We start from the raw sequence: 16,337 nt of genomic DNA, 5'->3' as shown, positions 1-16,337 counted from the left end.
AGGGGGATCAGATCATTCTGGGGACCCTGGGTGTGTGTATTGGGGGGATCAGATCATCCTGGGGACCCTGAGTGTGTGAGCTGGGGGGATCAGATCATCCTGGGGACCCTGGGTGTGTGTATTGGGGGGATCAGATCATCCTGGGGACCCTGAGTGTGTGAGCTGGGGGGATCAGATCATCCTGGGGACCCTGGGTGTGTGTATTGGGGGGATCAGATCATCCTGGGGACCATGGGTGTGTGAGCTGGGGGATCAGATCATTCTGGGGACCCTGGATGTGTGTATTGGGGGGATCAGATCATCCTGGGGACCCTGGGTGTGTGTACTGAGGGGATCAGATCATCCTGGGGACTGTGGGTGAATCCCACAGGATGAGCTGGGTCCAGTTTATCTCCTGGAAGACCACCAGTTCATCCGGAGCACTCTGGGTGAATCCCACAGGATGATTTGGGCTGGTGGGTCCTGTTCATTCCAGCTCATGTCCTGGGCACCCTTGGCTCAGGGCTGTGTGAAATTCACCCAGGGAATGAGCAGGCAGAGATCAGCCCTACTCAAACCTCTGAGATTTTGGAACAGGCTTTGCTGTTGTGTGCAAAAAAGAACACAGAGAGGTCCTGTTCTCACCCCTATAGGCATGGGGGGAATTAATCCTGGGGATCTGATTCCTTCAATTATGTAATTATATGCTCTGTGTTACAGATCCCAGCAGATTTACCTGGCTTGGAGCTATATGGGCTGTTTCTGTGCAGGAATTTCTAAAATCTGCATTCCCAAGGTCAGGCTCACCTGGGAAGGGATGTAATGTCCATGTCTGGAGCATTGCTTGAGGTGCCAGTTTATTGTTGTGGAAAGCACAGTTCACTAACCAGCAGTACTGGAAAATTCTGTTATTCCCTGAACTGTAGTGAGAAACTGAAAAAACCTGAAATCACAGGCTCCTGGTTATTTGGCTTTTTAGAGAACATTGAAATCAATAAACCAAGCATGGGTATATGAAGTCCAGACAAAATTATATGATTGTATTTCAAGGTGTAATATTAAACTACAAGGTGGTGAGTTTAGTTTTCTAACACACTTGGGAAACTTAAAAACCATGAAAAGGTGATACCAGCAAAAGCATTTTCTATTTTCTTGGTATCCATTTGCACAGAGAATGATCTGTACAATGTAATTCCCATTGCTATTGGAACTTGAGTATCTTGGAGTAATTGAGTTTTTTGTGGCAGCATTCTGGACCTTCCTCTGAAAATGCATGTTTCTGAGGCTCATTCTTCTGTAATAACTGAAAAATTCTTTTTGTTTTCTGCTGAGCACAGTGCATGAAATTCCCCTTCCCTTGAGGAGGAAAAACTGCACTGGAAGTTTTCAGATCCACATTTAGAGTCAGAAGAGACTGTAATGAAACCAATGGAAACTGTGTGTGTGAGAAAAAAGCCCACCTTGAAAACATTCATTAGCTCACTTGCAAATAGCAGAGGATCATAGAAAGCATCAGCAATTAGCAGTAATTTAATCCATGGGATGTCACTGATGAATTTCCTTGTCAGTTTTTGCTTGTGCTGCATGAAACACATCAGGAGTGCTCTGGCTGTTCTGTCAACGTGCTTTTTCTGCTAGATTTAAGCCATTTACAAGTTGTGTTCATGCCTTGGGTGCTTCTCACCCATCCCTGAGCACAGGTAGGCACTGAAATATTCCCAATATTTCCATCCACCTCCTCCCTGGGACACCCTGGCAGGTCCCTCTAGCCAGGAACTCCAGAGTTTGATCATGGATTTGTTTATTAATGATTGGAAATCAGATTTTAGCCAAGCTCATCTGCATTTCTTCCTACAGGAGAGGGCAGCAAAAGCCACAAACTCCTTTCCTTCCTGCAGCTGTGCAGGTGCTTAACCAAGATGAGGTTTTCTGATTGATCCACTCAAAAAAACCCCCAAAAACCCAGGGCAGCACGTGGTTGTCTTGAGTAGAAATATAAAATCATAAGTTTCAGCTGCATGAAAAAAGAAATTGAAACATCCAATGCTGTTTTACACTGATTATTTGGGCTTTTTGTTCAAATGGGGCTTCAAGTGTTCCTGTAATGTGATGTTAGTGGGAGTGCGTGACTTGCATCTTCCCCCTCTTGCTTTCCTTCCTTTGAGTGGTTCATTCAGAACCTCAGAGAGGTTTTTAAGATGCAGTTCCTGTGTTAAATTCAGGATCCTCAAAGGTGAAAATTCAAACAATGTCACAATCCAACATGTTATATATGAAGTAAAATTGTAGTGTCTCCAGGTATAAATGATTCAAATTTACCTCATACAACTTCCTTAGAGATGTCTGAAACACCTTGGAGAACTCAGTATAAATAGAAAAATTAAAAGGCAGATGCATTTCTGATGAAAAATTGATTTGGATTCAGTTCAGGGGCTCTTTCCCCCCATGCTGGTTTATCTGGCTTTTCAGATGTTTCTAGAAATGACCTCCTGGCAGTGTAAAGCCCTTGGGTTCACTTTGTTTCCTTTACCTCAACAAGAAAAAATAAACTAACACACCTTTTGATTATCCTTCTAGCTGGTTTGGGTTTTTTTTCTGTCACAACCTATTCACCAGGGGCTGCACTTTGGGACATTTTTGCCACTTTTTCAAGATGAGGTGCCTTCCTTTCTAGACAGGATTGCTCAATAACTGTTTGTACTTCTTTATCTTGGTCATCAGCAGATGAAAGAGAAAGAATGGACTATTTAGTTGGTAGGGAAATGCCAAAATTAGACACTTTATCTTGGACTGTTACATTTGCTGTAAGAGATAAGGAATTCAGGGCAGCTGGTGCACAAGATGCAGTTTGAGCACCAAGCACCATTAAAAGCTGGATTCAGAGCAGCAATATTTCATAATTTGTCTGGCCATGTTTTCCTGTAGAAAAGTTGGAACTTTCTGTTCATCTCATGAGTACAAAATATTTTTATGACTCCAGCCCTGGGAAAGTGTAGCAGTCCTAATGAGTCTAGCAGATTTGGGAAGGGTTAGAATATGTTGCATCACCTATTGGGTCTTCTGCTGAGGAGGGAGTGAACATTTAAATATACTCTAATTTCTCATCCAATTTGCAAAAAAAGGAGCTCACAGAAGTGACATTGTGACCATGAATCCTGCAGAGGAGTAATGGGCTGATGGTAAATATTACATAATGGGGAGTGGGGGATTTTGAGACATTACCAGCAAGGCAGACTGGTGTTTGGGCATGAAAGAGGACTTGTTTCACCTTGAGTGGGCAGAAAATGAGGCATTTTCAGTGGAGCATGCTGTTTAAAAGACCCAGAAAATTTCACTTCAACAGAGACATTCAGGAGTAGGAGGCACTTCCCTCTGCATCACATCCCCAGTGGAAACACTGCTCAAGCACAGAGCAGAGGGACAAACAGACACCCTCCAAATTAAAGCACCAAAGATGCTTCTTGGGCTGGGAACAATAAAATGGCTCTGCTGGGTTTAAATTATCAGAGCAGAGGGGATCAGATACATGCCAAGGGATGGGAGAACTTGTTAAAATAGAAAGGGCTGCCAATAAATTAGGAGAATAAAAAAAGGGTTTGAGTTGGAGGTTGTGGAAGCCTCTGAAGGTGCCACACATAAATTTGTTGTGACAAAACCCCCACCTTTCTAGCAAGAGCTGTGTGCAGCCCAGACAGGGAGATGGAATAATTGCTGCTTTATAAAATTATGCTCTTTATTTCTAGCTAGCCTATGGGTTATTTTTGAATAAGTTTTTAGAGCTGAATCTCTTTGTGCAGGGAAATCCTCCACTGAGAAATGCTCTCTGTGGTTTTTCAAGAGTTTGGTCATTCCTGGTGAAGGGAGTGGGGAGGAGGATGAGGGTTTTAAGCAAGTTTTTAAGTTCTTTGCTCCAAGCTGCAGAAGTGAGAGCAGGGAATCCTTGCAGAAGAGGAGCAGTGATTCCTGCAGTGCTCTCCTGCCCTGCTCAGTTTGAGATGTGGGGTGGCTGTGCCCCAGGTCCTCTGTAAAATGGGCAATTTCTGTATGAAGAAACACCTTGAGAAAGCATCACTGTTCTATGTGAGAATGAAACCCTGGGTCAGGAGCCAAGAGTGGGACTGCACCCTGCAGAAACACAAAGGATGTGTTTTAAATCCAGACAGGTCTCTCCAGAATCTGAGGAGCATTTAGGTCTTTCAGAGTCAGGTTTTAAGTAGGATTTTTTGTTGTTGTTGTTTGATATCAATCTGTTTTTGCAGAAATGTGGAACAAGTAAATAAAATAAAGTCTTGTGTTTACAATATTCTGGATAATTTCTATTTAAGCATGATGACCTCATCAGAGATGAACTATCCAAATTATGAGCTTGGCTAACTGGGAAGGCAGCACAGCAAATGTTGGTACTGTCAGCTGTAGAGCACATGGATGCTGACAGAGAAATCCCCCCTGGTTTCTGTGGGTTGTGGTTTAACTCACATAAAATGAAAATTCTCTACAGATCTCATCACACACTTGTTTTTGTAAACAGCACCTTATGGTCTTCTTGTATTTACAAAACTCTTTTATAATTGAATTAAAGAAAAAATTATTTCTAATCTCATTTGAACTTGAAGACTGGGCTCAACTTGAAATCTTAACTTGAATACAAGATTGGGTTTCTCTTCAGCTTTTTCTGGTCTGTCACTGAGACACTTGGAATTCTGGCTGGGTTTGTGCCATTTGCATCTTTACATGCAGTTCAGTGATAATTCCAGTGAACTAGTTATTTGGGATATTTTCTGTGTTTATAAACATACACACACAGACACATATATATATATATATATATATATATATATGTATATTTACATGTAACATATTAAACCAGGTTGGTCTCATGGCATAGTCAGATACTGTGGAACTGTAGGTAGATGCTGTGTAGCTGAATAGGGAAATAAATCAGATTTTTATATATATTTGAAACACCTTTAATGACTCTGCTTCACTCCTTGTCCTCACCAAAGTTCAGGGAGTGGAGTGAGCTCATGTCAGGCTGCCTCTATGGCAACTGCATATTCTCTGGTGGTTTAATTTTAAATATGAATTGTGGACAAGAAATGCATCAATATTTCAGGTATTTTGAGCAGACTGTGACTGTAAGAGGCCATGGAAGTGACTCAGTGGGCAGCATCCCTTCCACAGCTCTCTGTGGGCTTTGGGAAGCAGTGCTGGAGTTACAGATGGATGATTTATTTCCTTTTCTTCTTTACCTACAATGCAAAATATCATCAGCAATGTTACCTGATTTGGGGGATGTTTGTTTTTAATTTCACTCAGGCTCTGAGAGCTTTGGTCACAGCCATTCCACACTCTGTGCCAAGAGTAATGAGGCTTAGCAGGAATTTTAAACTACAATTGAGTGGAGTCCTGCAAATCAATAACACCAAATGATTACAATCTCCGTGTCCCCTCTCTTAAAAAAATAATTTAGTTTCTAATGAATGTCTTTATGATAGCATTGTCTCTTTCTTTTGTGGAAAATGGGGAATAATTCAAGCAGGGCACGGCTGAATTTCCTAGGTAGAGTAAATAAAGTGAAAACTGGGTTCTGTTGCACAACAAACACATGCTAAGTAATTCTCAGATTTTGTTCTGAAATGCTCAAGCCATTAAACTTTCAGGAGATACCAAGATAAATTCTCACAGTTTGTGGCTCAGCATTTGGAGAATACTGTGGAACATTATACATTTTTATAAAAATTGTTGGCTAAAGCTGCTAAGAAATTGATTCCTTTTAAATGATTGAATGTCAGGTTTGTTTTCAAGCCTCAGATTGCTTAACTTCAGTCCTTACTACTCCTGTTTATTTTCAAAGCTGAAGTCATTTGTTGAAAAGTGAATCATGCCAGAGTTTAGCTCTTTGGGGATTGCCTCATGTTGCAGTGGGAAGACTGAATTTAGAGTAATAGCATCTCACTAATTACCAGCTAATGAGTATTTTGGTTATCTCACTAACACATACATGCAGTGAATTTGGAGTAAAGGGCAGAAGGGTCTGTCCTGGACTCTCTGTGGCTTCCCAATTCCATTTCTTCTCTCAAAGAAGCACCAACTGCTGATATTTGTTAGGGCAGCTTTTGGGGGAGTTTTAATCTCTGGATGGCCAAGTTACAATTTAATTTTGAAGAAACTGAGTATTTAAACTTATTTTCCAGTGTCCAAGAGGCAGCTTCACTATGAGGTAGCCAAGATAATTGTATTTAAATTAAATGTGTGATGTGATGTCCAACAATGCATTTACCTCACCTGTTACTGCATCAGAGATAAAACCCAGTTGCTCTGGCACCAATCTCCTGGTTTTCCCATAAAACATGTCCAGAACTCCCAAAGCTTTCAAGGGGTGGGGCTCACATTCCTCTTATGGGATTCCAAAATTAATGTGGAAAGATAAACAAGTGATATTTCTGTAAATTAGGTTTATATTTAGCTTCTACTTTTACTATTGGCAAAAAATATTTGGTAACACTAAGCTGAGTGTGCAACTCCTAGAACAGAACAATGGACTTCAAACTTCATCTTTCTTGTGTATTAATTGCAAGAATATAGCAAATAAACAAAAACAACAACAAAAAAATCCAAACAAACAAAAAACCCAAATGCTTTCCTGCTTGTTTTCTTCTTCCCAATTGCATGTTTATACAGAATTAATGGTTGGGCAATATTTTAGTGTGTGATTTCAGTATAAACACTTCTACCATCCATTATCCATATCCTTAAGAAATATCCTTAAGAAATATACTTATTCCTTATGAAATGCTGCCCAAGGCAGTGTATTCATCCCATTATTAAGAAATTTTGTTCATCCACTATTGAAACCAGTGGTGAAATTCTTCCGGACCACGGTGGAAATAAATTATTAATACATGTATTGATATTGGTTTCATTGGTGAGGCAGATTTCATGTAATACAATAGCATTTTGTTAGTGCTGGAAATGGACAAAGCTGCTCTTCTTCAACACTTGAGGTGATGTTCTGTGATGTTCAGGTTTAGAATAGTGCAACAAATTCATCCTTGTGCAAGGAAAAAGCAGGGAATGTGCTCTAGGCTTTGGCTTGAGCAAAGAAAATGCAGAGAGGCTGATCCCATATTTATTCAACAACATCAGAGTGTCAGAATAATTCCTTTTTATCAACAGATTTCTCTCTTTTTGTTGAAATTCTCAATTCAGTTGTGTTTTATCACAGCAATCATGCTGCAGAATAATTGCTGATAAACTCTGCTCCACATTAATTATTTCATATCAAGTTAGTCTAGAAAAAGGAAAACTGATCAGGAAACCAACCAGCCACTCAAATATCTGAGTCTCCAGTACTCATACTTCAAAAAACCACGTAAAGTTTCTAAGCACAGTGTTCCAAATAAATAAGTTTTTCTAAAGGAGTTAGGTGGATAAAGATGAGCATGAGTAGTTGTTAGGAAGTTGTTCACATGGAAATGAATTTCCACTGGCATTTTTGACTTTGAGAGCAACCTGTGCCTGGACTCCTTTTATATTATTTAACTGTGAAATATGTACTTCTGAATGTTTCATCATTGCAGAGCATTCTCACTTCACTGCTGGAAATCACATTGTGCTTTTTATTACAAAATATTGTGGGATGGGATGAAGAATACAAGGATGGCAAAGAAGGGGAATTGTGTATGTGCAGCACGCAGATTTAATTGGTATATTTGTGTGTTTTCAACACATTGAAGGCAATACAGGAAGTTTTCTATAGACACTGATTACAGACAAACAAATCCTTAATTTTCTCTCCTTTTTTTTTTCCTGCAGGGCCAAGGCTTTTCGTGGCAAAAAGATCCATGGGGAGTATGACATAAAGGTGGAACAGGTAACTGTCTTAGCCTGAATGTAATTTTTATATCTGTGCATTTATATATATTCAATACATGCATCCAACACCTCCCTGGAGGGATTAAAAATCTGTGTGGACTTGGGGACATGGTTTGGTGGTGGCCTGGGATTAATGATGATGGAGATTATCTGAGAGGGCTTTTCCAGCCTAAATGATTCCATGACTCCCTGTGCATACATGTGCAGATAAATTCACAATCTTTGTACCCCAAACCCTCACAATTAAGGAAATGTGATGGTTTGGGCTGGGGCAGAGTTAATTCCCCCCCTATAGCTGCTGTGGGGTTTGGTTTCCTCTGTTTGCACTCATACCTTTGGCTTTATCTCTTAATTCTGTTTATCCCAACCCAGAGTTTTTCCACTTTTACCCTTCTGGTCCTCTCCCCATCCCTCTGGGTGGGAATAAATGTGGAGCTGAGCTGCCGGCTGGGGTTAAACCACAACAGCCCTTTTTTTGGCACCCAAAATGGGCTCTTCTTAGGGCATCTTGACCATAATTTTCACAGCATGAAAAACATCTTGTATTCAGAAGCTGTTGCTTAGAGACTGTGAAGTTCCCAGACACTCCATGAATTATGTGTGGCAGCTCTGTATCACTAATTCCCCACTCAGGAATATAAATGTGCTCTGGGTGCAGTGGGGGTTTAAAAAAAAAAAAACATAATAAATAGGAATAAACATGGAAATGTAATTTAAGGTGCATTAGAATGATGGATATTTTATTTAAGCTGGAAACTAGGAATTTAAATAAGTCTTTTCACTGCTTGTGAATCTTGAACTCCTCAAATAGATGTTGCTGTACAAAGCATCAGTCCTTGAGTTGTTTTGTCATTGGATTTTCAAGGAGTGAGGGAAATTTTCATTAACTGTGTGGGTGCAGCTGATCTAAATCCACTGTAATGGTCCAGCATCCACTCTTTGCATCACTGAATATCTGATGCCCTTGGCCTGGGAACATGCAAAGCTCTGCCAGGAGTCTTCAGGAGCATTGGGGGGAGGCAGGAATACAAAGACAGCTGATTTTCCACTCACACCTGGGTCAGAGCAGGCAGCTACAGCACACTCCTCATCTCCTTAATAGGAGCAAAAACTTGGGGTGAACCTGGAATTGCCTTCCTGTGCTGCATTCTGAGACCAGAAATTTAATCAGAGAGAAACTGGGAGTTCCTGAGCCACACAAATCCCTCTGTTACACACCAACACACAAATAACAACTACTGCAGTGTCCTGCTGCCAATACCTGTTATTAAAACAGTAATTATGCCATTTTTAGAGTTCCTTTCTCAACATACAACATCTTCTATCACCCACTAACCTTTTAAAATGATTTATTAGCTGGAGATACCCATTCTCAGTCTCAGAGTCAATTGGTTGAGTCTGACACTTGCAGGGCCCATACAGAATTTCATTCTCTCCCCATTTGCCTTGTTTTTGCAATCAGTGTTGTCCCAGTGATGCCAGGAGGTGTGAGGGTGTCTGGCTTTAATGAAGAGAGCTCTGTGCTGGAAGCCAAGCCCTGAGCTGCAGCAGTGGGAGGAAATCAGATTTTCAGCACCAGGGTGTGAAACCCTCCCAGATCTGCCTGAGGAAGACTTGCAGTGATTCCATTTTCCAGACTAATGAGGATTGTGACACTCTCTATTCTGTGCTGCTGTCCTGGACAGCAAAGACACTTCTATTTATCCACCAGAAGACAGCTGGCTGCATTTCAATTCTTCTGCTGGGTAATGTTATTGTAAAGTGCCTTGAGAGTCTAAGCTGGTGAAAGGCTGGGGATAAATGAAAAACATCCTGTCCTTTCCTTTCAAATAACTGCAGATCCAGAGTATGGCAGTGGCTCCGTTCAAACCCCTCATTTCCAGTGTGAGAAAAAGGGCTTTAATTGAGAATTTTGTGAGACAATTGGTCATTAGCACCAGATCTTTTAAAAAGAAGAGTAAATGCACATAAAGAAAATAGAAAGGGGTGAGCAGCATGAGGAGATGCTAAATTCTATGAGAAAATGTTATTTTAATTCTGCTTTTGTACTCTTTTCTTCAAAACTTTATGTCAATATTGATTCTGTATTAATCTCTTTGATATCATTGTGCAAAGCAAAAATATAATCCCTACATTTCTATGCAGACATGGAGGAGCAAATCCACAGTCCATTTTCACAACATTTTTTTACCTTTTGCTCTCTTTGGATTAAAACCTTTTGAAATGTGATGTGTCATACCTGACAAATCCTGCTGGATCAATGCCCTCTTGGTGCTCATTTTATTTCAAATGTATATTGGCAGCACTTTTGGCCTTAATGCTGAACATAAGGGAACTAGAAAAATAAAGGTAAAATAAACCAGACTGACTAATGGGAGTGGTTTGGGTTTTTTTTTCACAGGCAGAATTTTCAGAAATCAACTTGATAGCCCATGCTGATGGCAATTATGCAGTTGACATCCAAATCATTCGAAATGGCACAAAAGTTGTCAGGTAAGAGAAACAAAATGGAATAACAGCAAAAAAGCAATAAATGGCACCATGTGTGGATGGGAGGGTGCTGAGTGCTTTGGTTGTGTTTGTGGATTTTGAGTGATGCCCCCCCAGGGGAAGTAGAAAATAAAATATCTGATTTGTGACAACCTTTTTGTGACAGCAGGAGACATCTTGATGTTTTAATCACAGGGAAAATGGATTTATTAAAGGAGTGAAGTCCAGAATAAAGAATACATGGCTGAGAGTTAGGGTTATTGATTTGGGGTTTATGTTTGCTACATTTGGTGATTTTGTACCTGCCAGACTTTCCCAGAATTGCAGAATTTATTTCCAACATGGAATATTTTCTATTGAAACAGACCAAGGCATAAAACCCCTCTCAGGGCAGCTCCTGCAATATTTCAGCCTGTTTAAACACCTCAGATTTCCCAACAGCTCTTTTGACTAAAAAGGATGATGCCAATGAAGGGAGGGTAAATTTAACTTTTGGGTTTTTTAAGTGAGGACATCAACAGCCTCACAAATATGAAGGGAGAAAACAGGGCAAAGTAAAAACTTAAGGAAGTATTAGAAAAGTTATATCAGCAAAATTATTAGTAAAATTATATCCAATATTTTATTTCAGTTGTGAGAATTGCTGCTAGTTTGGCTGGTGCAGTTATGTGTGAGTGAAGTGTAGCAGTTGTTTGGCTGAAAAATTGAATTTAAGGCATGTCCTGGATCTTCCTTTTTTCCAGAACATCCCTCTGAATTTTAGATTTGAGAATCTCTACTCATTCCTGTAAAAAAATAAACCAACCAACCAAAACAAAATAAAAAAATCACCAACAAAAAGACTCCAGGAAAAAAATATTTAAGATAAGTTTATGCATCAAAATTCCAACTCTTTAATCTCTGGCATGTTTTAAAAACATTGCAGTTCAATACCAAAACAGTGATCTCATGCCAAATCCACGAGATTATTTCCTTAGGAGAGTGAGAGATTTGATTTTTCTTAGGGTTGGTGGAATTTTTTACCCAATGTTGGAAGTTTTGGAGCCAAGAAATCTTGATCACTGCTCCCCAGTGGCTTTTCTTTAGTATTCCAAAAAATATTTTAAAAAGTATTGGGGCCAAGTTACCATCAAAACATGTCAGGAGAAAATGAGGGCTGGGAAGCTCCAGAAAATAACATCTCCAAAGGTTTGCAGGTCATGAGAAAACTTGGTAAAAGTGCTGCTTTTGTTAGGAAAAAAAAGGAATTTTGTGTCAGAGAGAACTCTGAGAATGAGATAACAAGGGATTTTATAATATTATGGTTTGGTGGGTAATTTATTTGCCCAAATAGAACCACCTGAAGCTGATAATTTTCCCTCCAATCTGGTGTGAGATACCTGGGGATGTGGTTTGTGGTGTGAGAGGGAGGTGCAGACATGAGGGGAGAGCAATTCTCTATTTCCAGTTATGTCCGTGATAATTGGAGATATTTGTTTTCAATCTGAGGCCCAAAGTGACTTTGTATTATAGATTTATGAGTAAATTATTAGTTAGCAAAATCACAGAAATGTCAATGACAAGAGTCTGCTGGTTTAGTTTAGGAAGAAAAAAAAATTATATATTTTATATATATATATATTTATGGTTAACAGGCACCAGCTTGCTTGTGTGAATGAAAATCATACAATAAAAAAATATATTTTCTGTAACATAATGCTGAGATTTGTGGATCTTGATGCTTTAGCCACAATTAAAACTTTTCTCCTGACCTCTTTCTGTGTGCAGTCACTCCATCCAGCATTAATTACAGAACTAGAACAATGATGGGAATGCATCATATTCCTTTGAGGAGCTTTTGCAAAGCTAAATGTATTTCTTTATTTTTTAATTTTTTAAAAGTACATTCCCTCCATTCCCCAATTGTTTTATTAAATTGGTCTTTGAGAGGACATTTTCTGTTCCTTTAGTTGTAACCACAGACCTGTCTGGGATGTGTTATCCCCTTATTTTAATAAATAAAAGTGGTCTCTTTCTTTCACTGAGGGATTGCACTTTTGATGAAGGCATCATTAATCCTCTAAGTATTATATTCATGCTGGGCCAGTAAATTGGATTTCCATGCTCCAAACTCTTGGCATCCCCATGAAACCTAGATAGCAACATCTCAGCTGTGCTGCAGTTTTTAGGAATCTCATTTATAGGCAAGGATTTCTTTACAAGTTTTTCTCATTGAGTTTCAGTGCCATTTCAATGACTCTTGACAGCAAGACTTTAATGTTGCTTTATGCCAAATCATGCAGGTTTGGGGATTTTTTATATTTCCAGTGGCAGTGGTAAAACATGGCACAGCACAGAGAAGCTGTGGATGCCCCATCCCTGCTGGAAGTGTCCAAGGCCAGGTTGGACAGGGTTTGCAGCAGCCTGGGATACTGGAAAATGAGCTTTATAAGCTCACTCCCAACCCAAAAAGTTTGATGATCCTGTGATTTGAAATTCAAGAATCCAGCTAATCTACTTGGACTGGGATCTCAAAACAGCTAAAGTAATTTTAACAAGAATTGTAATTGTTGGTTTTGTTCTGCCAGACTGAGACTTCTGAAACATTTTGTAATCTTCAGAGTGTCTCACCCCAGTAAACAGCTTGTATTTATTCAAGGCATGTAAATAATTTCACCAATTTACTATGCTAATTTAATTTACCCTGCAGTTATACCTCTTCTAGGAGGCTGAAATCTTCAAGCTAGTCAGGGGTTTTTTTCCCTTATAAAATTGGCATGCAGAAAAGACTCCTTCAACAGTCAAATTTAGGAGTTAATTGCCTCTGCTCTGGAGTCTCTGAGCTGTTGGTTTGTGTTTTCTGTTTTCCATAACCTTCTCCAGTAACAAAATGTCAGGGTTGGAGTAAGGTGAAGATGGTGTCAGATTGTTGGCAAAGGTGCAGGGTGATAGGCAAGAAACCATGGGGAGCAGCAGGGGAAATGCTGATCAAATTCTGGAGACAAAGAGGGGAAATGCAATTTTAAGTCTAAAAATTCACTTTGACAAGTCTCTTGATTAGAAGTTCAGTTGTGATTCTCTCCATTATGGGCTGATTAATTTTGCCAGAATTGTGGTTGCCTCATCCCTTACTGACAGCCTGACAATTATTGTGAAAAAAATTGTGAAATTTTTGACAATAATTGTGAAAAAAAAAAAGCAAAAACAATTGTTCCCCAAAAGCCCAAGTTTGTGGCAGAGCCCTTTGCCTGCTTTAGCTTTGCTTGTCATCGCTCAGAAACTCAGAACACAAAGGATATACCTAGAGATAATAGATGTGATTTATCTGTCTACAGGAAAACAACCTGAAATCCATGATAGTTTCTCTCTCCTCCTAATGGAACCCCATTATTGAGGGGATTCTGATGATGCAGATTTAGTGAAGCCATCATGGCTCTTTCCACCTTTTCTATCATTTCCCTTTGGTTTGAGCGCTTTTCATGAAGCTATCATGACTCTTTGCATATTTTATAATTTCTCTTTGGTTTAAGTGTTTTTCATGAAACCATCATGGCTCTTTCCGTCTTTTATCATTTCAATTGCTTCAAGGGTTTTTAATGAAGAAGCCATCATGGCTCTTTCCATATTCCACATTCCTTTGGTTTGAATGTTTTTCATGAAGCCATTGTAACTCTTTGCATATTTTATCATTTCCTTTTGATTCAAGGGTTTTCCATAAAGCCATCATGGCTCTTTCCATCTTTTATCATTTCCCTTTGGTTTGAGGTTTTTTCTTGAAGAAGCCATCATGGCTCTTTCCATTTTTTATAATTTTCCTTTTGGTTCAAGGGTTTTCCATGAAGCCATCCTTGGCTCTTTCCACCTTTAATCATTTCCCTTTGGTTCAAGAGTTTTTCATGCAGAAGCCATCATGACTCTTTCAATCTTTTATAATTTCCCTTTGGTTCAAGGGTTTTCCATGAAGAAGCCATCATGGCTTTTCCCATTTTTTATCATTCCTCTTTGGTTCAAGGCTTTTTCATGAAGCCATCATGACTCTTTCAATTTTTTTATCATTTCCCATTGGTTTGAGTGTTTTCATGATGCCCTCACGACTCTTTGCATCTTTTACCATTTCCTTTTGGTTCAAGGGTTTTCCATGAAGCCATCATGGCTCTTTCCATCTTTTACCATTTCCCATTGGTTCAAGAGTTTTTCATGCAGAAACCATCATGACTCTTTCAATCTTTTATAATTTTCCTTTGGTTTGAGTGTTTTTCATGAAGCCATCATGCCTCTTTCCATCTTTTATCATTCCCCTTTGCTTTGTGCGTCCTTCCAACCCTTCCCTACTCACCCACCACCCATTTTTCCCGCTCTGCACATTCTGCTGTTGCAGGAACACCAGTTTGCTGGTGGCTCACCACCTCTGTGGCTGTTTCTTGGCAGGACATTCCGGCCTGACTTCGTGCTGGTGCGGCAGCATTCCTACAGCATGGCGGAGAACGAGGATTTCCGCAACCTGATCATCGGCATGCAGTACGCCGGCGTGCCCAGCGTCAACTCCCTCGAGTCCATCTACAACTTCTGTGACAAGCCCTGGGTGGTGAGTGCTTGGAGAGCTTCCCGAGGGCAGAGGTTAAAGGGGGGATTTATTGGAGGCCTTCCACAGGCACAGCTTGGGCACTCAGAGCCGCCAGAGGCTGGTCACGAGTTTTTCGCACAATTATAAATTTGGTCCATTCACATATCAGGGGTTAATCCTCCAATTACAGCCGCCATTTACCCCCAGTTTGCTGCCCCCAAATTCACTTTTGTTTGTATTTTTTGGGGCCTGAGGCAGTGAGGTGTCCTTGATTCCCAGGACTAGAGAGGAATTGTTTTGTCTCACCAAAATGTGCATGCTCTACATAGAGTTTCAGAATTATACACAGAATCTGAAAAATATAAAAGCTAAATCCTAAGGTATTACCGCACCTGGAAATTTCCTGGGCTTGGCAATTCAGCTGCTGCAAAGACTTTCTTTAATTGTGTGTTTCATTCCCCTTCATGAACATTGATTATCAAACTTCCCTCGCTGAGCAGTGAAATAGTGGAAGGATTAAAAACCAAACTAAGATATTTAAATAATTTATTTTTTTTCAAAGAGCCACTGTGGAGAGAGAGAGGAAAAATCTTTGTAGTCCAAATAGAGAAATAAGTGAGGCATCCAACAGAAAGCCTCCCCACTGCTAACATGCTTCCTCAAGTGAGGAAAGAGTGTTTATTCACAATTTGTCTGGGAAAAGCAAGCTGAGAATATTTCTCATATTTGTGGTTTTGAACATAATTTGAACAGGCTCTAGCCAGTGTTTTCCTCATTCCTGTGACATTTTTGGGGCTATGCTTTAGCAAGGGAATCTGAAGGGACTGGTTTCCTCCTTTGAAAGCCCTTTTCATGCTCCTGTGCCTCTGTGGTAGGAGCTGGTCCTTTCAGTTGCCCCTGCAGCACTGGGGACCCTGCAGAGCCACTGGTCTCTGCCAGTTTTAGTGCAGAAGCCAATGCTGTTTTACTTGGCAAGTTTTGTAGAAATGGAGGTAGAATTTGGTGATCCTTTTGGCTCATAAGGAACCAAACATTAGCAGCAGTGAGTTAAAATGTGCTGTAAGTTTTACTACAATACTTTTAATTGCCTTGAAGATGTTAATTTTTTAATACTTACTATGAAAATCCCTCCAAACAATTGTCAGCAGTTTTTAACATATACCTCTTGCAGCTCATTTTATTATCCTTTTATGCTGCAGTAAACTGCTGCAGGCAGGGAATAAATAATTGATAGAGCATTTACAACTTCTCAGTACACACTGTACATGGCAGAATTAATTATTTTAGTGCATCACATTTTCCAGCTGTGTGGCATTTCCCAGTGCTTGAATTCACTGGGTCCAATAAAGCTGTGTGGGGATGCAAAGCCAGTATCTTTATTTATAAGAAATAAGAAGTAGGGGAATAATTCCTCCTTACAGACTGCCATATCTGTGTCTCTGTCACTTTA

At 39.9% G+C, this 16,337-nt stretch overlaps 1 protein-coding gene and 1 long non-coding RNA gene across 2 annotated transcripts in view; one reads left to right on the top strand and one right to left on the bottom strand.

Annotated features, from left to right (window-relative positions):
* SYN2 (synapsin II) overlaps positions 1-16,337 on the top strand; it is a 149,851-nt gene that overhangs the window by 44,761 nt on the left and 88,753 nt on the right. The window contains exons 2-4 of the mRNA XM_079316783.1: positions 7,795-7,852; positions 10,256-10,347; positions 14,752-14,908. Coding sequence (XP_079172909.1) covers positions 7,795-7,852; positions 10,256-10,347; positions 14,752-14,908 — 307 coding nt within the window. The remainder of the gene's footprint in view (positions 1-7,794; positions 7,853-10,255; positions 10,348-14,751; positions 14,909-16,337) is intronic.
* On the bottom strand, positions 10,941-11,588 carry LOC306807341. Its single transcript, XR_013775698.1, has 2 exons — positions 11,472-11,588; positions 10,941-11,096 (listed from the first exon to the last, which is right to left on the bottom strand). It is a non-coding gene; the product is annotated as an uncharacterized lncRNA (long non-coding RNA).

The sequence above is a fragment of the Erithacus rubecula genome (assembly GCF_903797595.1).
Source record: "Erithacus rubecula genome assembly, chromosome: 13".
Taxonomy (NCBI): Eukaryota; Metazoa; Chordata; class Aves; order Passeriformes; family Muscicapidae; genus Erithacus; species Erithacus rubecula.
Note: the sequence above shows the minus strand (reverse complement) of the source record. Positions and strands in the feature narration are given on the sequence as shown.